The 22,358-nt window shown below is 48.1% G+C and overlaps 7 protein-coding genes across 7 annotated transcripts; 3 read left to right on the top strand and 4 right to left on the bottom strand.

Annotated features, from left to right (window-relative positions):
- Window positions 1-230: 230 nt before the first annotated feature.
- Window positions 231-2,034, bottom strand: T069G_09872 (cytochrome p450 domain-containing protein; the record flags this gene model as incomplete). The annotated part of the gene is made up of 4 exons (XM_056177082.1): window positions 231-1,246; window positions 1,296-1,548; window positions 1,613-1,785; window positions 1,854-2,034. 4 exons carry the CDS (start codon window positions 2,032-2,034, stop codon window positions 231-233), a joined length of 1,623 nt encoding a protein of 540 aa, XP_056025560.1.
- A 1,917-nt stretch (window positions 2,035-3,951) lies between these two features.
- Window positions 3,952-5,185, top strand: T069G_09871 (uncharacterized protein; the record flags this gene model as incomplete). Its single annotated transcript, XM_056177081.1, has 2 exons — window positions 3,952-4,119; window positions 4,193-5,185. The coding sequence occupies 2 exons, from the start codon at window positions 3,952-3,954 to the stop codon at window positions 5,183-5,185; spliced, it is 1,161 nt and encodes a 386-aa protein (XP_056025559.1).
- Window positions 5,186-5,601: 416 nt separating this feature from the next.
- Window positions 5,602-6,480, bottom strand: T069G_09870 (enoyl-CoA hydratase/isomerase domain-containing protein; the record flags this gene model as incomplete). Its single annotated transcript, XM_056177080.1, has 1 exon — window positions 5,602-6,480. One exon carries the CDS (start codon window positions 6,478-6,480, stop codon window positions 5,602-5,604), a length of 879 nt encoding a protein of 292 aa, XP_056025558.1.
- A 1,083-nt stretch (window positions 6,481-7,563) lies between these two features.
- T069G_09869 (tRNA synthetases class I (I, l, M and v) domain-containing protein) lies at window positions 7,564-11,559 on the top strand (the record flags this gene model as incomplete). The annotated part of the gene is made up of 12 exons (XM_056177079.1): window positions 7,564-7,594; window positions 7,670-8,156; window positions 8,219-8,319; window positions 8,375-8,562; window positions 8,617-9,339; window positions 9,405-9,612; window positions 9,670-9,716; window positions 9,849-9,985; window positions 10,055-10,100; window positions 10,155-10,194; window positions 10,248-10,755; window positions 10,824-11,559. The coding sequence occupies 12 exons, from the start codon at window positions 7,564-7,566 to the stop codon at window positions 11,557-11,559; spliced, it is 3,252 nt and encodes a 1,083-aa protein (XP_056025557.1).
- Window positions 11,560-12,811: 1,252 nt separating this feature from the next.
- Window positions 12,812-16,420, top strand: T069G_09868 (ankyrin repeats (3 copies) domain-containing protein; the record flags this gene model as incomplete). The annotated part of the gene is made up of 3 exons (XM_056177078.1): window positions 12,812-13,937; window positions 14,016-15,046; window positions 15,101-16,420. 3 exons carry the CDS (start codon window positions 12,812-12,814, stop codon window positions 16,418-16,420), a joined length of 3,477 nt encoding a protein of 1,158 aa, XP_056025556.1.
- A 1,735-nt stretch (window positions 16,421-18,155) lies between these two features.
- T069G_09867 (major facilitator superfamily domain-containing protein) lies at window positions 18,156-20,106 on the bottom strand (the record flags this gene model as incomplete). The annotated part of the gene is made up of 5 exons (XM_056177077.1): window positions 18,156-18,344; window positions 18,423-18,565; window positions 18,629-18,950; window positions 19,014-19,531; window positions 19,596-20,106. The coding sequence occupies 5 exons, from the start codon at window positions 20,104-20,106 to the stop codon at window positions 18,156-18,158; spliced, it is 1,683 nt and encodes a 560-aa protein (XP_056025555.1).
- Window positions 20,107-20,888: 782 nt separating this feature from the next.
- Window positions 20,889-21,923, bottom strand: T069G_09866 (uncharacterized protein; the record flags this gene model as incomplete). Its single annotated transcript, XM_056177076.1, has 5 exons — window positions 20,889-21,100; window positions 21,187-21,354; window positions 21,413-21,470; window positions 21,527-21,751; window positions 21,828-21,923. The coding sequence occupies 5 exons, from the start codon at window positions 21,921-21,923 to the stop codon at window positions 20,889-20,891; spliced, it is 759 nt and encodes a 252-aa protein (XP_056025554.1).
- Window positions 21,924-22,358: the final 435 nt, after the last annotated feature.

Genomic DNA, 22,358 nt, shown 5'->3' with positions numbered 1-22,358 from the left:
ACGAAGATTCACTGGAGCGGTGATTACTATTCAACTAAGATTTCACAAAGAACATCCGTCACGCCGTCGCTTTCTATTGGTACGAGTTATGACATGACTAGCTAGTGGACAATTACTAACATGAAAGGTTGAAGAATACATATTAAGTTGGTATAGTCAATCTTGTAGCAAAGCTATTAACACAATGTTGAATCTGCAGATACCCCCATCTCCCTAGTAAGTCAGCGGCACTAGTAGTGGCTGCTCATTTCGCTGATTTGTTGACCAGCACCCGGTCTCTTCTTCATCTTGATCATAATCTCAGACGCCCTGGGAATCAAGCTGTTGTGGACCTTCCATTCCTTCTTGGGGTCTTCCAATTCAAAGTCGAAGAGGGTAATGAGTGTTGCCACTGTCTTGCTAACCTCCATCTTTCCAAGGTTCATGCCGATGCACTTTCGCGAACCAGCACCGAAAGACAAGTCCACATTGTTCAATTGTTGAATGCGGTTCTTGTATTCCTCCTCGGTCTCATTGTCGGCCTGCAACCAGCGCTCGGGGCGGAACTCTTCAGCATCATCGCCCCAGACCTCCTTGTTTCTGTGGAGCACGTAGGCATTGAATCCAAGAGCAGTACCGGCCGGCACGACGGAGCCATCAGGAAGCGCCAAACCGCCAGATGGAACGTAACGCTCCTGGGCGAAGCAGTTGCCGGGCATGTATCGGAAACACTCTCGGGAGACAGCCTCCAGGTACGGAAGCTGTCGGGACTCGGCATAGGGAACTGGCAGCTGCGAAAACTTGGCATTGACAATCTCGTCTCTCAGACGGCGGAAGACGGCAGGGTGCTTCAGCGAGAGGTAAAAGATGGAGCGCAAGCTCGCCGCAGTGGTGTCGGCGCCGGCGGCAACATTGACGAGCATGTAGGAGAGGATACGGTAGATGTCGACAACTTCGGGGTTCTGCTGCTGAGCTTCAAGATAGCGGTCCAAGAAGTCGGGTTTGGATTGGTCGTGGCCGTCTTCGCCCTTCATGCGCGCCATGAGGTGCCCAAGGCAAATTCCAGTGACGGTTCCAAACGACGGCGGGCCAAATCGCATAATCGGGTTCTTGTCGAGAAATTTGTCGAAAATAGGGTTCATGCCGACCGTGACGAGATAGTCGTAGGCTCTGTCCGAGACGTTCAGAGTGCCATCGAAATCATGTCCCTTCTCGAGATATCCGACCGCTTCACTCCATGTAGTCTTGGCGACCGCATCCATTCCAACTAGACAAGTCAGCTTGATTCCAACGACATGGCATAGGCAGTGTCCTACAGAATAGCATCCATTCAGCAAAGTCAAAGGTCTTTCCAAAGTCCTCGTCGCCAGCGAACCGTTGATCAAGTGCCCGGCACAGTGTAGAGATCACAGAATCAACGTGCGGCTCCATTGGCGCGACACCAGGAGCAGACCAATACTTTGCAATTGGCTTCTTAATCCGAGCATGCTCTTCGGGATTACACTCTGAGAAGATGTTGTAGTAGAGCTTGCCTTCAACCATTGCTCCACTGACGCCATGCCAATCAGTCTGTGATATGACAGCTAAACGTTAACCAATGTCCACTCTAATAGAATGCAATGTCGAGACTTACCTTTCTCCAAACCCCCCCAAAGTCAAAGCACGTCTTAATCAATGAGGGGTAGTCAACGTCGATGTAGTTGGGGCCCATGCGAACAACCGGACCGTACTTGTCGTGGAGTTTCTTGGTCAAGAGGTGCATATTTCCTCGATAGGCATAATACATTCGGTAGAAGTTGGTATAGGCTTAATATCGCACAACATGTTACTGATACGACCCTCTTTCAGCTTAAGATGCTCTCATATTCACTTACATGCTAAGAATGGCCCAGGATACTTCTTCAATGGCGAGATTAGGTACGAAACAAAGCTCCAGAAGACATAAGTCGCGACTGGAAGGAGCATGAAGATCACCGCTGGTTTAACCAATATGGACGGGCCATTTTGCAGGAGCCCAGCACCTTGGGCTGAGTTGGGAACAGAGTTATTGTCCATGATGGCAAGCTTCCACGAGAACTTGGACTGTTCTCGTACCAAGACAAACTACAGCTTCAGTGTGGTTATTCTGGAAGAATTTCCAAGAAGATAAACGGGGAACCCCTCTTAGTAGTTCACATGCAAACAGCAAGAAGAATTGCTCTCAAACTTGTCTATAGGGGCCGAGACCCCTCAGGCATGTCGTATCATTAGGCGGAATTCTACGTCCAATGTGATCCACAAGTCGACGGATAGTCAACAGCAGCGAGTTAGCACCAACAAAAGGGTCCAGGGATGCCGTTATCCTTGACTCTACTCGAAATGACAAAATATCTGATTTGTTACACCTTTTTCTCATCAGTGGGGTGGGTCGACCTCAACCAAGTTTTCAACTCGTCTCCACAACGCACGTTTCACCCTTTGGCAACGGGGGAAGCACTTAAACCCCGTGGTCCGGACGAGTTCTTCAATTCGAAGATCTCAATAATGGAAAGATCCTGGAGATTTCCCTTTCCGATGACTTTATTCATGCAAACCTTATCGACTGCTTCTCTCTGGGGAAAGTGACAACTTGAGGTCGTATTACGATTACGGAGCAATGTACTCCGTAAGAGCAAATAAGGAGACTGCTGTTGGTTCAAACATCCTTGCTGAATGCAAGCGTACTGTAGTGCTTCTCCGCAGCCAGGGGATGATCAACCTATGCAGCAGGAACTGAAAGGAGACGGTGACCCATCGATTCCCAGTTTCTGGCGTTACATTTACCCGTCCAAAGGGGGGGAAGAACAAAACCAACAACAAATTTGCGTGCTTTGATTGGGGTGTTTTGGGTATGGACATCGCCCCGGCTTTATCTCTCCACGCGTGTCCTGTTTTCCGTGCTTTCAGCGTGGAGTCCGATGCCTTTTGTCCGTCACTCGGCCGAGTCCACTCTCCGCGGGCTTTTCCGTTGCGGGTTCCCGAAGATGTCTATCCGCCTCTTTGCCCACTATTTGACAAAAGCCTATTTACAGGGCTATACACTACTCCTTGTACAATAATGCCATCCGGATAGAACTCGGGAGTCGGCTATCGCTAAATAGTGGCCTGGTATATACTGGAGAAATTCCCTCCTCGTATATCTCGTACCATGCCGTGGAAAGGCCAAATAATCTTGCAAATTACAGGTCGGCATCTCCTAGTGGCCCCCACGAGCCCCTAACCACCGCAGCCATTTTCCCCCTCACCCGCGGATATCGAAGCTATATTCAGCCTAGGTCTTGGCAGGGTTTGGAAAGGTTTGGCAGCTGTAGCGTGCAGCCTATCCTCCCAACGTCCGTAGGCGATTCAACCAAGGATGATAACTAAACAAAGTTGATTTTCGCTTACGTTGCAACCTAGAAGTCTTAGCATGCTCGTGGTTCCTCGCTTGGCCTCCACCCTTGTCCAAGTGAGATATTTGCCGGGGTCTAACGGCTCGGTTTCCTGTTTGCCGCGGTCATCTATACTGAACTAGGTAATGAACACTGGCTTGGTGCAGAGATCACAGACAACCCCCTGATCCCCGGTGCTACCCCAGCACATGTAGTGAAGAAACCCATGCTCAGCTAGAAGACAGCAAAAAAGGAATTATGAAGAGTAAAACTTTTATGAAATTTTTTCAACTACCGCTCCCTTCTTGCCACTAAGCAACTGCAGGTACTGGTAATATTTCCTAGAACAGGTATCGTTGCTGATCTTTCCTCTTTATATTACCCGTATCCATCCGAAATGCTGTCCGCGATTCTGGTAACGGGCGTGACCCCAGGTCCAACCGACAACTCGGTGCCAGGGTGAGTCTTACTCCAGAGATTCAAAAACATGCTCCCCTTTCCCTGTTAGAATGTTCTGCAACACACGAGCCATCCTTTTGCATCGAACTTGGTTGGAACGGGCTTCAAGCCACCAACAACAGCCATGGCAAACCAATATCAGACGGGACTGGGCGGAGATGCACCCAAGATGTTGGCTGTGCTGTGGTCACTTACCGCGCTGGCGCTGGTCTTTGTCATTCTTCGTTTGTATACTCGTGTGAGAGTAATTCGCGCGTATGGATTGGACGACTACTTCTATAATGCCTCCTTTGTATGTACATCGACCTTCGGCAGCGAAGATGTGATGAGTTGTATGTGTTGCCCTGGAACTCACAAATCAACAGATTACCCTTTTAACCTACGACATAATGATGACGATTGCGTCGACGTATGGGTTCGGCCGAAATATCGACGATGTTATCGCCCTCAAAGGTCCTGTCGTGGGAATGGAATCTGTCACGAGGGCAATTCTCTACTCTGCCATCGGTCAGACCATCCTCGTCTTCGGAACGATCCTTTGCAAGACTTCCATGGCTCTCTTCTTGGTACGACTCGTTCCAGATAAGCGCAATCAAATCATCATTTGGATTCCCAACTTCTTCCTCGCCACTGGCATCGTAGCCTCGCTTTTCGTCTTCTGGTTTGCATGTCATCCCACGGCCTTCTTGTGGGATCGTCGAATCCCTGACGGAAAATGCCCCATCGACCCAGGCCCAATCTCAACTTACGCAGGCGCCTGGTCTGTCATAACGGACTTTTGGTATGCAGCCTTTCCGTGGTATCTTCTATGGAATATTCAAATGCCGAAGCGGGAGAAACGAGTCATTGCTGCTTCTTTAAGCCTGGGTGTTATTGCCGGGGCTTGCGGCATTGAGAGAGCCATACAATTGAAGTTCTTGGGCAGCCCGAATTACCTCAAAGATGTTGTTGGCATCATTATATGGCATGCTGCGGAATTCTGTACCACCATGGTTTGTATCGGCATTCCTGTCTGTCGACCGCTTTACCGAGGCTGGTTGGAGGGTTTGTCCAGCGCAAAAGGAAGTAGCGGTACGGGAGGTGGCAGCGGATGGATTAGAAATAGGGACCAATCAGGGGATAACATGTTTTCGTTGCAGACCATCGGTGGATCTGGGCCGCGAGGCAAATCGGCAAATGCAACGATAGATGATACCATGGCTGCTAGGCACAGCACTACCAGGGCGCGGGTCACCTCGGATAACACTAGTGAAGAGTCAATCCTTGACTCTGAGGCAAAAGAACATGCGAGGGGCAATGGTAAAGATTTGGGGATCAGGGTGAAGACGGAGTATAAGGTGGATTACGACAGGAATTAAGAACAAGTTGGTTGATAACTGGCTGTAGTAAGGGACCGGAAGTGATGATAGACTAGAATTAAGCAGGACTTCAGTAAATAAATTAATAATTATCCATTATAATAGATTACTTTATTGAGTAATGATGCGCCACTGCACATATGGTTGACTCTAGTTTTCTATTCATGGTTTATCATATGACATTTCTACAGGAGCTAGATGTCCATAGCCGCTGGTCTTCAACTTGTTCGAATAGTAATCGGAGATGATCACATTGCTGTCGGAAAATTACTTGCATCACTAAGGAGAAAATTAAACTAGCGCTGAAATATATACGAAGAAGCCGATGAGTTTATTTTATGGAGTTCATGATGACTTTTATCGAACTATGTACGCAAGCCGAGCAATGCAAATGGCATGCGAATAGGACTGCATTCTCATTGTGCATCTTCAGTCTTTCCATACATTTTGATGGAAGCTTCATGAAGATGACGTCCCATATCCTTCTCCAAAGGACCGACCTGCTGGATGCCCATCTCAAAGAGAGTTTTCATTCGCTTCGTAGTCTCAGGCCAAGTACAAGCTCGAACAAAGTCCTGCATAGATGAAAGAAGATCCGTCAGTCGAGGCAGTCCAGCACGATCATTAACAGCCCGCTTAGTTTCCAGCAGAGGCTTACGATCAAATCCAGCTATCCGGCGCGCAAAATTGTCCACAAAGGCAGACAACTCCGAGTCCTTGATCGCACGGTTGATGTACCCGTACTGAGCAGCAGTCGTAGCGTCGAAATCCTCACCCCCAAGAAGAATCTCCAAGGCTCGCGAGCGGTTTACCAAGCGAGGCAGCCACTCGATTCCTCCACCACCACAATGAACGCCAGCAGCGGCCTCGGGCTGCGCAAAGATTGCTTTCTCAATGCTGCCAAAGCGCATGTCGCACGCCAGAACGAATTCGCTGCCATGGCCACGAGTGCGTCCACGAACTTCGGCAATGCTTACTACGGGAAGACGTGCAAGACGAAGCACAAAGTTGGCCCAGTCAAAGATGGGAGCAGTCTCTTCGTCTTCCGGCTTGTCCTCACCAGTCGTCAAGTCCCAATGGGCGATGAAATAATCTTCAACCGAACTATCAAAGACGATGACCTTGACTGCCCGGTCGTTTTCGAGAAGCTCGACAAGTGTACGCAATGCTGCATAGGTTCGTGGCGTAAAGAGGTTCAATGGCGGAGCATTAAACGTAGCTCTCCAGTAGGCCGAGCTGACTTTGGTGAGTTTTAAAACGTCGTCGAACGACCACGGCTCTGCGACGTATGGCATAGTATCGTTAATGAAGAGTATTTAAGAGGTTTATTATATAAAATTAGATAGTTTGGATTGAGGATCTTTGCTATTCAATTGATTGATGCTGCATTGTCTACATTTCAGCGCGAGCCTTACATCCTTTTATAATCGCTTCCAGTATCAGCGATAACTTTAAACATACTTACAAAAGTTAAAAAATAATTGCCTTACACATGCCATTTGATAGCAAGTTCTGAGATGTTTGGAATTATGTTGCTTGTCGGTAACTCCCGAAGTGAAGTCAATATTGCTGCGGTGTGTCGGCCTTGACTGCGGGGAATTTGCGGCCTTTCGGTGTTATAGACGGCATTTTGGGTTATCTCAGCTGACCAAACTCAAGATTGGTCTATCAGAAACTCTTCTATTACACTATTTCGGTCAATCCAGCCATTGCCGTCATCTTATTTATGTCAAATGATGATTAATTGCTGCATATAATAGGATTATTTTTTCCCAAGCAAACAGAGACGAACGAGATTAAGCCACGCGTAAACGATGTTGCATCAGTCATTGCTCGCGCATTGTGTATTCAAACGGGCAAGGGTGCCGCCGTCTCTTACAAAATTATACAATGCATTGAATAGAACAACGAGCACCTCAACATAACCTCGAAACAATTTCATCTTGCCAACTGCGTCCGACAGTGGCCGAATATTGTCCGACTTTTTTCATCTGTCATGTTGTCACGGTCTTTATCGCTCCATAACCACATGGTCGATCAATAAAATCTCCGCACGGGCGGTCTCTGCAGTTAGCTTAGTTGTATTTTACTCTGGCCATTGAAGGAGCTACAAGCCATTGAGGCCATTGCAAATAAACAAATATAGCAGGTAATGTGGTCGTTAACTATGATGACTGGTTCTTGTTTGACTGAGTCAGACCAACACTCACTTTGGTCTCAGGAATGTGCCTTAATAAGCCGGCATTGTGCCGCACAACGGCAGCAAACATGTAGCTGTGAGTCACCAGTTGCTGCGATGTTTGCTCGGCCGCCGTTTTAAACGCCCCTCGCGCGCCTGTCACCTTCGTTTGTTCAAGATTCCCTCCCGAACATTAGCAATGGCTACCAACAGCGCACGAGAAAATCCAAGTAAGTTCAACCACGAATGCCTCATCAAGGCCCGAGAGCGAAGGTCTGGCTAACAAGATATTCTTCGCGGGGCAGTCGCCGCAACCGACCCGCAGCCGGAGGGTACACCGGCTCCGGTGGCTGACGGCATCGAGGCCGGCGTTCAGCCCAGTTCCTCGGACACAACACCCGCCCCAGCCAAAGTAAAGACCGAGAAAGAACTTGAACGGGAGCGCAAAAAGGCAGAAAAGCTCGCCGCTTACGAGCAGAAGAAAGCTGCCAAGGCTGCGGCGGCCACTACCGCTGCGAAAAAGACCAAGGACAAGGAGAAGGAGAAAAAGGCCGCGGCCGAAGTCCTGCCTCCGTTCGTCGAGGACACCCCAGAGGGAGAGAAGAAGCGACTTAAGCCTTTTGAAGATTCTCACTATTCCTCGTATCATCCTGTTGCTGTTGAGTCGGCTTGGTATGCTTGGTGGGAGAAGGAGGGGTACTTCAAGCCCCAGTTCACACCAGAAGGCGATGTCAAGCCCGAGGGCAAATTTGTCATCGTTGTGCCTCCTCCTAATGTCACGGGAGCTCTGCAGTAAGTCTCCCTATACGTCTATTTCCAATACTCATAACAAGGAATTATTGACAATGGAACAGCATGGGCCACGCCTTGGGCAACTCGTTGCAAGATCTGATGATCCGCTACAACCGGCAAAAGGGAAAGACTACATTGTGGCTACCCGGTTGCGACCATGCTGGTAAGATTTCCCCCGACATACCTTGGTTAATTGACATGATCTGATGACCCCCAAGGCATTGCGACACAGAGCGTTGTAGAAAAGACTCTCTGGAAGAGGAAACAACAGACCAGGCATGATCTGGGCAGAGCACAATTTGTTGAACTCGTCCAGGATTGGAAGGAGGAGTATCACCAAAAGATCAACAATGCGTTCAGAAAAATGGGAAGCAGTCTTGATTGGAGCAGAGAGGCGTTTACAATGGTGCGCATCCCAGGATTACGCCGTTGCCACAACATTCATGCTAAAAGTCAATAGGACGAGCACTTTTCAGCAGCTGTCGCGGATGTGTTCATCAAATTCCACGAAGAGGGCATCATCTATCGAGCCAATCGTCTGGTCAACTGGGATTCCACCCTGACGACTGCCCTCAGCAATATCGAGGTTGACAACGAGGAATTATCAGGGCGAACGCTTCTTGATGTACCGGGATACGACAAAAAGGTCGAGTTTGGAATCATTGTTCACTTTAAATATCCAATCGAGAATTCAGATGAGACTATTGAAGTTGCGACAACGCGTCCCGAGACCATGCTAGGCGACAGTGGCATCGCCGTACACCCCGACGATCCTCGGTACACACATCTCGTGGGCAAATTTGCTGTTCATCCCTTCATCAAGGGCCGCAGGCTTCCAATCGTTGCCGATACATACGTCGACCGCGAGTTCGGTACCGGTGCCGTCAAATTGACCCCAGCACACGATGTCAACGATTTTAAGCTGGGTATGACGCATAAGCTCGAGTTTATCAACATCTTGACGGACAACGGATTGATCAACGAGAACGGTGGCCCGTATCAGGGACAGAAACGTTTCGACGTCCGGTACTCCATCCAGGAAGACTTGAAGAAACTTGGTCTCTACGTGGATAAGAAGGACAATCCCATGACTGTACCTCGTTCAGAGAGGACCAAGGATGTCGTCGAGCCTATGATGAAGCCACAGTGGTGGGTGAAGATGGATGATCTCGCAGAACCAGCAGTAAGCCTCACATTTCTTACACTGTTCTCTGTGCTTTGTCTTATTTGCTAATACTTGTCACGTAGATTAAAGCTGTTCAAACGGGCCAAATCAAGATCAAACCCGAATCGGCGGAAAAGAACTACCTTCAATGGATGGCCAACATCAACGACTGGTGCATCTCAAGACAGCTGTGGTGGGGACATCAGTGCCCCGTGTACCGTGTTCGCTTCGAAGGAGAAGATGACCAGGATACTGACGACAGATGGTTCGCGGGACGAACTCAAGAAGAAGGTATTACCTTCGCATTCCAACTCTTACTCTAGGCGCCGGGTACTGATTAGAATGCAGCTTTTGTCAAAGCCAAGAAGGCCTGGCCGGACAAAAAGTTTGAACTGGTTAGTTAATATCCTAGATCCCTTTCTTGATCTACACGAGTCAGAGTTACCAGGGATAGCATTTCCCAGTGAACTTTTTTCTCTTGGTTTGCCAGAGGCCAGTATCTCGGAGGCTAACGAATGAGACAATAGATTCGGGACGAGGATGTTCTTGATACATGGTTCAGCTCTGGTCTCTGGCCTTTCGCGACTCTTGGTTGGCCCAGGGAAACTCCTGATATGTCTCGTCTGTTCCCTACCAGTGTCCTAGAGACCGGGTGGGATATCATGTAAGTTCACCCCTATGCGTGAACATCTCATCTTGTTTATAAAACACATACTGACTTGGAGCTTTGCAGTCCTTTCTGGGTCGCTCGTATGATCTTCCTTGGTATCAAGCTCACAGTAAGTAGGATGCCGTCTCCTGTTTATGACAGGCAATATTGACTCGATAAACAGGGCACCGTACCATTCTCTGAGGTATTCTGCCATTCTTTGAGTAAGTTCATAGTCTCTGTTGGCGTAGCTCACTTTGAGCTGACCCTTGTATAGTTCGTGATTCCGAAGGTCGAAAAATGAGCAAATCACTCGGTAACGTTATTGACCCTTTGGACGTCATTCGCGGTATCGAGCTCCAAGCTCTGCATGACAAGCTCCTTACTGGCAACCTCGCTGCCTCCGAAGTCAAGAAGGCTACCGCGTACCAGAAGACTTCATTCCCGCAAGGTATTCCGGAATGCGGAGCAGACGCTCTTCGCTTTGCCCTCATCGCCTACAGTACGGGCGGTGGCGACATTAATCTGGACGTCAAGGTCATCCATCTTTACAGACGCTTCTGTAACAAGATCTGGAACGCCTGCAAGTACGTCCTCGGCAAGCTGGATGCTGTCAAGGACTTTGTTCCTGCGAAGCAGTTGGCTCTTAATGGAAATGAGTCGCTAGCAGAGCTCTGGATTCTTGGGAAGATGAACCATGCTACCAAGGCAATTAATGAGGCTGTCGAGCAGAGAGATTTCATGAGGAGCGCCAACCTTGTATACTCTTACTGGTATTTCCAGCTGTATGTGGCCCCAATCCCCCCGCGCAGCCTGGCTTACATGAAGGTTCGACTAACTGTTTACTATCTAGATGCGATGTTTTCATCGAGAACTCCAAGACTTTGATCCAAGAGGGTTCTGAAGCTCAGATAAATTCTGCGCTTCAGACACTCTACTCCGTTCTTGAAGTAGCTCTCGTCCTATCTCACCCCTTCCTTCCGTTCATCACAGAAGAATTGTGGCAGAGATTACCCAGAAGGCCGGATGATAGAACACAGAGTATCATGATAGCGAAGTACCCCGAATGGGACCAACAATTTGAGAACCCCGAAGCTGAGGCTGCCTACGACATCATTTTGGGCTGCTCAAAGGGTATTCGGTCTCTCGTAGCCGAGTACTCACCCAAAGACGAAGCGAAGATCTTCATCCATGCCTACGACACAGCGTCACACAAGACTGTGTCCGAGGAGAAGTCATCCATCCGTTCTCTCAGCGGCAAGGGCGCCATGGAAATCGAGATCCTCTCGCCAGATCATGCTCGCCCTACCGGCTGTGTTGCCTTCCCCGTGTCCAGTGCCGTTTCCGTCTTCATCTACGTCAAGGATCGCGTCGACTTGGACGAGGAGATTGCCAAAGCGGCAAAGAAGCTGGAAAAGGCCCGTGCCGCTGTCCAAAAGCAGACTAAGCTCCTTCAAGATCCGGTGTACATCGAGAAGGTGGCCGTCGCGACGCAGAATGCCGACAAAAAGAAGTTGGCTGATCTGGAGAGCGAGGCGAACGGCTTCGAAACAACAATTGAACAGTTTAGACAGCTGAAGCTCGAGTAATGGAAGGGGCTGATTTCGTAAGCTATTAGGGCGGCAGATCAATAGAGCTTAAATCTTTGTTAGATTCGTACCATGTAGTTTTGCTATAACACAGCAGACTTGTGTTGTTTCACAGGGTGAAATTATGTGCTATGACAACGTCGCAGTGAAACCAGCTGGAGATTTCATGATAGGGATAAGTGTGATGATCTCCCTTTGTCCAGTCTAGAGTCGCGAGATTAGGGATACCTTAATGGATTTGTGCGAGAATATTTGTTTATATTCACTAACGCCACGGGTGAAATAACCAATTCGAATCCGAAACCATTCAGGACTTGTCTGACACAATAACTCAGATAGGGCATCTTGAAAATCTGCTGCGACGAACCAAGATAAGCAAAGAACGATTCTGGTGTCTTCTTTTCTCTCCTCTGCTTCATAAGCCGAGATGTTCAGCTCTGCAGCTAATTTTACCTGCATGAGGTAGAATTAGCAGCTGGCTGACTATCACACCAAATCTCAGTATACGTAGAGCCATTAAGATCTGCGATACGTGTGGTCGATCCATGAAACAGACCATAACCTCAATTCATTTGCGCGGACGAATTCGTATCGATTCGGTCCTTACTCTTCGTCCTTAATGTCAACTTGGCTTGAGGCGATTATTTCTCAGCTTCCGAAACGATTTATTGTGCTGAATATCAGCCATTCGCTGATACATCTCCGCCAACCCCTGTTCTCAGCTCAGTACACGTATTACGTGAAGCGCCTCGTAATTATTTTGCCAGACTTTGATTGGTAGCCGATGATTGCTGCACTGATGGGTGGTCTTGGAGAGCCTAGATATCAGCTCCTTGCAGTATTCGGTGGACGTCAATTGGCGACACGTTGCCAATCGCCACTCCGGACGTGGTCACGCATGGTGTTGTTGCCTGCCTTGTAGGCTGAATCCATTGTTGGGCACGAAGCATCAAATTCCCGCGCCTCGCCAAGGTTGGACTTTGGAAATACTCCTCTTATATAAGCGTTAAGATTACACATTCAACACCATGAATAGCAATAGATGCGGTTCTTGACGTACAATATGAAGACGTTCTTCACAGCTTGCGTCTTTGGCTTTCTCACCCTCCCAGCTGTCCGTGCAGATGGCTGGGATGATTTCTCAAATAAACTCGCGACAGATCTGGCACCATTTATATCCCTGTTTGGTGAGCAGATCACCAAGCAATACCTCAGCGAAAGCATCGCTACGATTGATTATTTCATTTTCGCAATGGCACCGATGGGCATCCTGACTGCCATCGTTTCGGCGATTCGCGTGTGCGGGAGTCCGTCACTGCGTGCCTTTATTGGCAGAGCACAAGAAGGAGGAGGGAATGCCGAAGCAGAACTGTGCTCCTCTACGAGTCGAGATGTGTGCGAGCTCTATAACAACGGCGGCATCGCGCGAGTCTTTGGGCGGCCAAAGATTCTTGAGGTTGTATACGACCCCGAGCATAACTTCACAGACGATAAAGCAGGAATATATACATTTCAGGAATTTATCGAAAAAAATTCAAAGAAATGGACTCGAATTCAGCCCCCGGAATCTCCAGGATCTCCAGACAACAAAGAGGCTATGTCTGACGCGTTTTCTCAAAATTTCTCTCCAAACCTTTCTCTCAACGTGGGCATCAAGAGGAAACCTCCTCTTATTTTCTTGACAGTCGCAATAACTGGCATGGTATTGCAAGCCGGTGTTTTAGTCTTCGCAGTCCTTACGACATACTACCTTCGCTGGGAGAAAGATGGCAGTCATCCTGAATCGTATGCGTGCCCTCTCACCATCACTGGAACACTTCTTTTGTGTGGCGGCATTTTTCTTTGTGCATTTCTCGTCGGTGAAAGCACCAAAGAACAAGTATTTCGCAGAAACCCAGACAGCGGAGATAAGAATGTTCCGAGAGAAGCTCTATATTGGGTTCAGCCTGGGGGTCAAGTTCTTGGGGATCAAGTCTTTGACGCCTTTTGCTGCAGCGACCACATGGAACCTCTGCAGGAGTACATCACTTCGTGGAAGAACCAGTCAAAGATTTCCCAGATTGTGGTGTGGGCTGCCGTTGGCATCTCTGTCACTGGCTTTGTGATGCAGTTTGTTGGACTGCGGGCCATCCATTCTGCAGTATCTGTGGCCCAGCTTGGAGCCATCATGCTCATGAGCGCCGCTCGAGCCGCGCTTCGCATGCAGCGCTTAAAACCAGAGGACAACTTTCTTGCTCAGTGCCCCGACGAGGTTGTTGGGCACGAGCTGGATTGGCTTGCCATACGTTTTGGTGAACAAGACTTTCAAGGCGAGCCAAAGCATTCATCACCAACGCAGGATTCACGAGCTTATCCACGTCTCCTTTGGAGATTCCGCGGTACGCCTAGGAACACACATGGAATTATAGACGCCCTGCCAACTTCTAGAGAGCTAAATGTTGCTTCCAAATTATTAGCCTACCGGACTCGCCTCGCGCAACTCACCCAGTCGCAAAACACTGAAACAAAAGGCACAGGTTCCGCAGAGAATTTCGATGTCAGATTGGTTGAGGTCCGAGAAACTGCCCATTGCCTTGCTTTGGCCATTGAGTCTGCAGTCAACACCATATTCTCGAAGAGCCCCGAAATCGGAGACAAGTGGAGAGATGCTCTGTCCATGTTCTGGAGTTTTGCTTCCGAGGTTGCAATCGTGGAACGAAGTGGTACTTCCAAAGATCCACCAATACTGCATACGGTATATTTAAAACTAACGCGCGAAGAGCTCACGACTCCCTGGAAACTTGAAAACAAATTGGAGCTGGAAGGACTTCTGGGACTATGGGTTTGGTCATTGAAGTCTGATCCAGCTGTTGAGGTAGCAGACTCACAAAGTCATTTCACTATATCCCGAGCTACTGAAATCCCAAGGCAGCGCATCGTTTCAACCAACAAAAATATAGCGACTGACCTGGAGATATGGCTCGGCGGCAAGATCCCCATTATTACAAAATACGAACTTGACCCTACTTCCGTCCAACGAGGAGACCCTGGTATCACCAAGTGGAAACTGGGCGATAAACAGGGCAAGGAAATTCGATTCTTTGCTTGGCACGCAACAGAGACGTCACGGGGCACTAGCCCTGATCTCTTAAGTGTCATGTCGGCTCATACAGACAGCACTCTTTTATCTATGTGTGCCCAGGAAGTGTTTGGGTCATTCGTCGCAAGTATTCTCAAGATTTTGGATGATATCGGGGATATCGATATCCAAGAAATTCCGTCTTTCCACTTAGAGAATACTCTGGTGACTGAGATGGTAAAATTGTTCACTGAAACGCAGCTAGGCTCGAATGAAGATGCATTGCTGTGTATCTTGCCTCTGATGATACCTCGACTAAGGTTGTCTTCCACAGAAAACGCTGTAGTAGCAGCGAAGAGAATAGCAATCAAGCAACGAAAGGCCGGCAAATGGGCGCAGGCAGAGACGATGCTACGATGGGCATGGGCGGTTTGTGACAAGTCTCAACCTCACCCAAGAAAAGATGAATGCCAAAACGACCAGCTGCTTCACGAAGACGAACCCACTCAACAAGCAGCAATCGCATTAGGGGAGCTATACAGGTGGGCAATGCGAGATAATCAGACGAAGGAATTCGGCTTGCGTGGTATTGAGTGGCTCTCTTGTCAGGTACCCAGCCGCCAAGCACCGAGCCCTTCAGCTCATGACGCAATTGTTGCTCGTTACAATGATGTTGCAAAAAGGGTCGTCCAGCATGGAAATGATCTCAGTATCATCAGACTACATATGTTCTCTGAGAACAAAGATGAATCGACCGATGAATATACCGATGAAGACTCTTACGGTATAGGTGATTCAAGTGATGAAACCGATGATACTGAAGATGATTCAAGCGAAATTTCTCAGACCGAAGATGATCTAAGTGGAACCTTACTCTACATCACTCTGCCAATCCCAATGACAGATAAAGAAAAAGGAAAGGTTCTTGGCTTGGCGGCGAAGCACGGCTGGACAGAGGTGGTCCTTGCGATGCTTGAATTAGGTGCAGAGCCGGACTTCAAAGACCCAGCCCATGATTCGAGAACAGCACTGTCACAAGCGGCGAGAAATGGAAGAATCAAGACTATGAAAGAATTGATGGATTGGGGGGCATTTCCAAACGCACAAGACGCAAATTACCGGACGCCTCTGTCGCACGCTTCGGAAATGGGACATAGTTATGCTGTCCAGATATTGCTAGGAGATCAACGTGTCGACCCAAACGCTAAGGATAGGAAAAAATTCACGCCGCTGTTATGGGCAGCCAAGAATGGGCACGAAGCAGCCGTGAAGTTGCTGGTTGAGGGTGGTAAAGTTGATCTAAACGGCAGGAATTATAACGGAAACACGCCATTAACACTAGCAGCTATACATGGGAGTGAGGCAATCGTAAAGTTACTGGTTGAATACGGCGCAGACATACACAGAAAGGGTACTGCCGTACTCACGTCACTAGCTCACGCAGCTCAGAATGGACATGAGGCAGTTGTGTTGCTGCTGGCTGAAGAGGGCGCAGACGTGAATGCCAGGGATGACGAGGGATACACACCACTAATGCTAGCGACTTTAAATGGGCATGCGGCAGTAGTAGAGCTGCTAGTCCAAAAAGGCGCAGACTTAGAGGCAAGAACAGAAGATTATCGCAGATGGACGGCACTGATTCATGCGGCTTTTGGAGGGCATGAGGCAATCGTGGAGCTGCTGGTTCAAAGTGGCGCAGACATAAATGCAACAGATAAGGACGGACGGACGGCACTAACTTATGCGGCTGAGAAAGGATATGAGACAATTGTAAAGTTGCTGGCGCAGGGCGGCGCAGACTGAAATACGAAGGATAAGTTCTCCTATGTGAACAAGATAATAAACCGAGTTCTATAGGCACTACAAGGTTAGCTATTTCAAGGGCATAGACTTTTAGGTTTTAGGTTTATATTGGTGGGCGTAATATTAAAAAAAAAAATTTAAATTTAATTTAATTTATATTATAAATATCATAATATTTAATTATTCAAGTATATCATAAGGGAGATATTTTGGTACACACTTATTTGGTCTGGGGAGAGTATGAGGGAATCGTGAAATTGCTAGACAGGCCTTCTTAATCACCTCCGGCACCCTCCTAATGCGTGGCAGGTAAAAGGTTACGGGAGGCGGTAGAGTATTCTGATTTATGATGTGAAAGAAAAAGCGCCTTACACAGCAGCTGGAGTCTCAAAGTCTTGTCTCAGCCTCGGGTATTTATCTATCTACAGAATATCTGCGATATTCAGAGAAATGAAAGGTTTCCTATGTCATATATTTCTTTAGTTGTGGGATTTCGGAAGAAGGATATGTTATACTATAAGTTATATTATTCGCGTAAGCATCCGTCTCTTCATTTCTCATACCTTCGAACTACTCAGTAACAACCAAGCCACGCATGATGAAGACATAACTTTTTTATGATGTTTAACGATTTCAGAGCGTTTAGGATAACTACTCTAAAGTTTCGTCCCAAACATTGTTAGCTACACCACTGTTAACTTAGATGCATATGATTGGCAAAAGCGAATAGCCACCCTAATAATTGGTTGCCTTAGATGTGCAGCACAGAACGGACTGGTAGGCCTGTCGACAACTTTGTATCTCAAAGGACATATCCAGAAATAGATCTTATTTAACGGCGAAACACTGTCACCAACGAAGAAAATAAGTGGTAGCTCATGATAACAAGTGTGGACAACCGTTGCATATTCATGATACCTTATTAGTTGATTGGATATATCTGGAGCAAAACATCCCGATTCTGGTTTACATAAAGGTGTGAATGCATATTTTCATTCATCGAAACGTGAAACATTTTTGAAGTTCGCCATGCTTTATGCTTAGATCAACTCCAGATCTCTTTGCTACGCACACAATGACCATTTTTTGCTGCCGTAGTCAGTAGTGACTATGTACTATACAACTATACAACAATTGTTTTTGGGATAATTGTATTGCCAAGGTACGAAGAATCATTTCTCCAGATTCTATACCTTAGCTTCAGCATGGTTGCAAGCGGAGTGATAGATAGCACTACTAGAAAGCAAATGAAGCCTTACTATTGTTACGCGTTACAGGTTTTAACGCGTAGCAATAGTAAATGCAAGGTTAGAAACTTGAGAAAAAGACGTAATGGCATCACAGTTCTCAATATTCTAAAGGTAAAACTTATAAGCTCTGAGTATTCGCCTCAAACCCGTTCGCATCTTCACGAATGTCTTATCATCCAAATCAGGTTATAGTCTCAAGAAGAAAGTAATATCCGGGATGTAGTCATTAAAACTCAGTTATATAGGTAACAATACATCTATGCGATAAGTCGGACACTTTGACATTTCAGGGGCCTAGCAACTTTCCCAACCTACGACATTGGGAAAGGTAAAGCAGAAGCGAACACTTCTGTCTTCTAACAGTTTAAGCTAAATAATGGATGGTATATACAAGCAACTATGCCCTAGTGCTATATCCTGAGTACTACGTCCACTACTTTCTGCATACCATGGCTAGCTGGAGATATACATGGCTGCGGCCACGACTATTCGTGCGTCTTTCGCAGGTTAGCTGGGTTCGCAATAAAGGCAGCACACACCCCAATGGCGGCCACCAGAGTCGTTGCCCCAAAAGCGAGCCTCAGTCCATCATAGTACACCAGCCGGGCACTGAGCTGGATATCAGGCGGAAGCGTCCTCAGGGCTTCCACCGAGTGTCGGATCTCGTCGATAATCTAAGTCGAAATCTACGTCAGTTGCCGATTTCCCTACCAGTTATGCGCTTTTAAAATGACCAAGGAAAAGGGGCGTACTCTCCATTTATCTGGTACCTCGCTCAATACCTGTGGTAAGCGTACACTGAGCGTATTCTGGACGATGGCTGAAGTTATGGACACTCCCCAGACAGTTCCCAAAGATCGAACGAGATAGGTTGTTGAAGCGGACACGGCGTGGTCTGTATACACATGTGAGTGAAGGAATCTCGGCGTATCAGTAAGCCCTATAAGCAAGCACATACCTGAATGAGCGTGGGACGCAATCGAGATAAAGAGAGTTGCCGGGTACACGATTCCTGTTCCTAAGTGAGAAGGAAAGATATACAAGACATACTTCCACGAGGCATCCGAAAACGCCCACGATGTAACCAAAGCCTGGCCGATTGTCATGAGTACGAGCCCCGTGCGCATGAGCGGAATCAGCTTCCCCCAGCGAGACATGACTGTACCAGCAACCAAGCCACCCAATGGCATGGCCAGCGAGGGGATAGCCAGACGAGCGCCGGCTTTGGTGGCTGAGTCTTGAAGGACGGCCTGAAAGAAGAGCGGAAGCATGAAGAGATACTAATGGCGTAGCTTGTCAGCAAAGATTTTAGTCTCGGGCGATCATCCGTGTAATAGACGAACCCCGTATGTCGACATGCCAGCGCAGATGTTGGCGATTTGCGTGGCGATGGGCATTGCTCCTTGAAGCATCCTCAACGGAATAATCGGCAACGCTGTCGTCTTCCCCTCGACGGTGATAAAAGCGGCAAACAGCACAACACTAATCGAAAGCGATGAAATCACCCAGGGACTTCCCCAAGGCAACTCGTTTCCACCTAAACTCATACCCAACAACTGCGTCGAAACAGCTGCCACGAGGAGAAGAGCGCCAGAGAAGTCGACTCGTTTCCACACAGCACCAAAACCGCCTTCAGAGACAATTCCACGATGCTGATTCTTGAGGACAAAGTATCCTGCTCCAAACGCAAAGATGGAAAAGGGTATCTGGAAGAGGAAGCACCAGCGCCAACCAACCAAGTCGGCAATGGTGCCGCCAAAAGAAGCGCCGCAAATTGCACCCATTCCCACAATTCCATTCTGCATGGCTTGATACATGCCTCTCTTCTTGAACGGTATCATGTCCGAGTTGATAATGGTAGCTATAACGAACGTCAGTCAGCATACATGTAAGACGTGTAAAAGCAGGTTGGTTTTTCGCCTCACCCATAGTCATAAGTCCCGCTCCCCCAATCCCCGTCACAGCCCTCATACAATTCAGCGCCAACATGCTTTTCGCCACTCCACACCCAAGACACCCCAGCGCAAAAAACGTCGTGGCCACAAAGAAGCAAGTTCTTCGACCAAAAATGTCAGACACCCGCCCGTACAGCGGCTGGAACGCAGCAGAGGTAACGAGGTAAGACGTAGTCAGCCAGGAGGCGCTGTTAGCGGCATCGAACTCGGAGCTGATGACGGCGTAAGTGGCGGCGGTGATTGTGCTGTCGAAGCCGTAGAGGAAGACGTTTGTCATGATGGCCAGCTGGATGGAGACGAAGCCCGCGGGGGGAGACCAGGATTCATCGGGGGCGGAGAGGAGAGGCGTGTCTTCTTGGGCTGGGGGACGCTGGCTTTCGATGTCGTCGACTTGAGGTTGAGTGTTGTTATCAGAAGTTTGTGAGGTTAAGGGAGACTTTGATATAGGCGGCGGTGTAAATATTTGGGTTGATGAAGCCATGGTGGAGTGGGTAGTTGCTGTCTGTTGTGGATGAAGTTGAGAGCAGTCTTTTCACAATACTAATAAAAGAAGAAGATGAAAGAGAAAGAATTGCAGAGATTTTTTATTCTTACGGCAACGATATATATAAGTTGCAACCTCAAATCACATAATTGCCATCCACCAACCCCCGACAAGGATCTCATGCCGTGCATCCACCCCCCGTGATTCGACAGAATGCCCACACCAAGCGCATTGCACCATCGCCTCCGGCCGCTTCGTGATGCAGCACCCCCTGCATCATTTTCCGATTCGGGCTCACGCTCACTAGCTAGGGTTAATAAGAGAAAAGAGCAAGTAAAAAATTAGACAGATTGAGATGGTTTGGAGATCGGCAAGTGAGTCAGAGCCGATGGGCCGCTTATTCGGATGTCGTCAAGTATGCTGGTTTTGGTGCGTAAGTTCGTTTATTCGTATGCATGATCATGTGTGGCTGTTGAGCACGCAATGATTGGCATTGTAACCCCTTGAATACAGTATTCAATCGTATCCTTGATTAGATGTACAACTCGCACTGCGTAGCTAAACAAATGAAACTCCCCATCAAGTACACCATACTTACCCGTCATCATCAAACTGAACCATCAACCCAAGGCTGCATGTCTCACACCAGACCTCATGCAAACCCTCAATCTCATCCCCAACACTCCACACCGCTCCATATCATCAAAACAGTGACTCAAAAAATAAAACATCAATTTTAATTCATTGCATCGTCTCACATTTGGTATCTCAGCAAAATCTCATTTCTTCGCATCGGCCTGCATCCCGCTCTGCACCCAGTTCCTCGTCTCCTCCGCCTTCTTATCCATCTCCTCAGGGCTCAACTTTGCCAAATCAAACGCAGTGTGCGGCTTGGGCACATGTCGACCCTTTTCGAAGCCGGGGCGCTCGAGAAGGGTGTGCAGCCACTTGTCCAGGGCAGGGAACTCGTCCAGCGAGACACCAGCCCAGGCTATAACATGCATTCATCCCAATTAGCGTCAATGGAAACAAGAAGAGAGAGAAATAGATTAAGTTGAAGATGGTGAAGCAACTTACCGTGAGAAGCAACCCATCCCCAGGAGGCAATGTCAGCAATGGTGACGCGGTCGCCGACGAGGAAGCCAGAGGTGGACTTGGCCAGCTGGTTGTTCAAGACGGAGTAGAGACGGCGCGTCTCGTTGGTGTAGCGGTTGATGCCATACTGGATCTTCTCAGGGGCATATCCTACACTCACCATGTAAGCAACAACTCATTAACGATGCTCCTGTTGTTATAAACTCACGGTTAAAGTGGTTTGCCTGTCCCTGCATAGGACCTAGGCCACCCATCTGGAAGTGCAGCTACATCCTAACAGTCAGTCCCATGACATTTCAAAAATTTTACAGCAATAACTCACCCAGCTGTTCACCTCCCAGGTCTCTTTAGAGTCCTTGGGGTACGAAACCTTGTGGTCCTTGTCATAGCGGTCCACGAGGTACTGCAGAATGGCACCGCTCTCAAAGATGCGAATCTCCGATCCGTCGGTCCACTTGTCCGTGAGGGCGGGGATGCGGCCATTGGGGTTAATTGCAAGGAACCAGTCCTCCTTCTGCTCATTGGCAGTCATGTCGATGGCGTGGACCTGTAGAATAGAATGAATTGTTAATCATGATCAAGGTGCAATGCAATGCAATGCTCTGTGACATGTCTCATCTCACCTTGTACTCCAGGCCCAGCTCCTCAAGCAGGATGGAAGCCTTGATGCCATTAGGCGTGGCAGCCGTGTAGAGCGTAATGTCAGTAGGGATACCCATTTTGTTGAATAATTGCCGTCCTAGCTGTGATATGCGAGCAGACATATACTTTCCAATGTTGTTTAAAGTCGAGATGAAACTACCTCGGCGGATAGCGGTTATATATATATACTCCACGTATTTCTCCAGGACTTTTTGTTAGATCCAACCCTGACTAAACCAGCAATGAGGTAATATCCTCGCAATAAGACGGACAGATGCCTCCTCCCACTGGGTCCAAGTTGACCCGAACGAACCCAGATTCTCTGTCCCTCAGTTGCTTAGAAATCGTGCGTGTACGGCGACCCCACCTCAGAAGCCCCGGATATAGTCGCCAAAAAGCGGAGATGGGTATTTCGGTACACCCACATTGCAGCCATAGTCTCATTTGGGTGTTATTTTCTGTTTGCAAAAAGAGGAGTGTTGCTGAGAAAGCAGCGCATTGCTTATCAAAGT

This window comes from Trichoderma breve, chromosome 6 (assembly GCF_028502605.1).
Source record: "Trichoderma breve strain T069 chromosome 6, whole genome shotgun sequence".
Lineage (NCBI taxonomy): Eukaryota > Fungi > Ascomycota > Sordariomycetes > Hypocreales > Hypocreaceae > Trichoderma > Trichoderma breve.
This window is presented reverse-complemented; position numbering and strand designations above follow the sequence as displayed.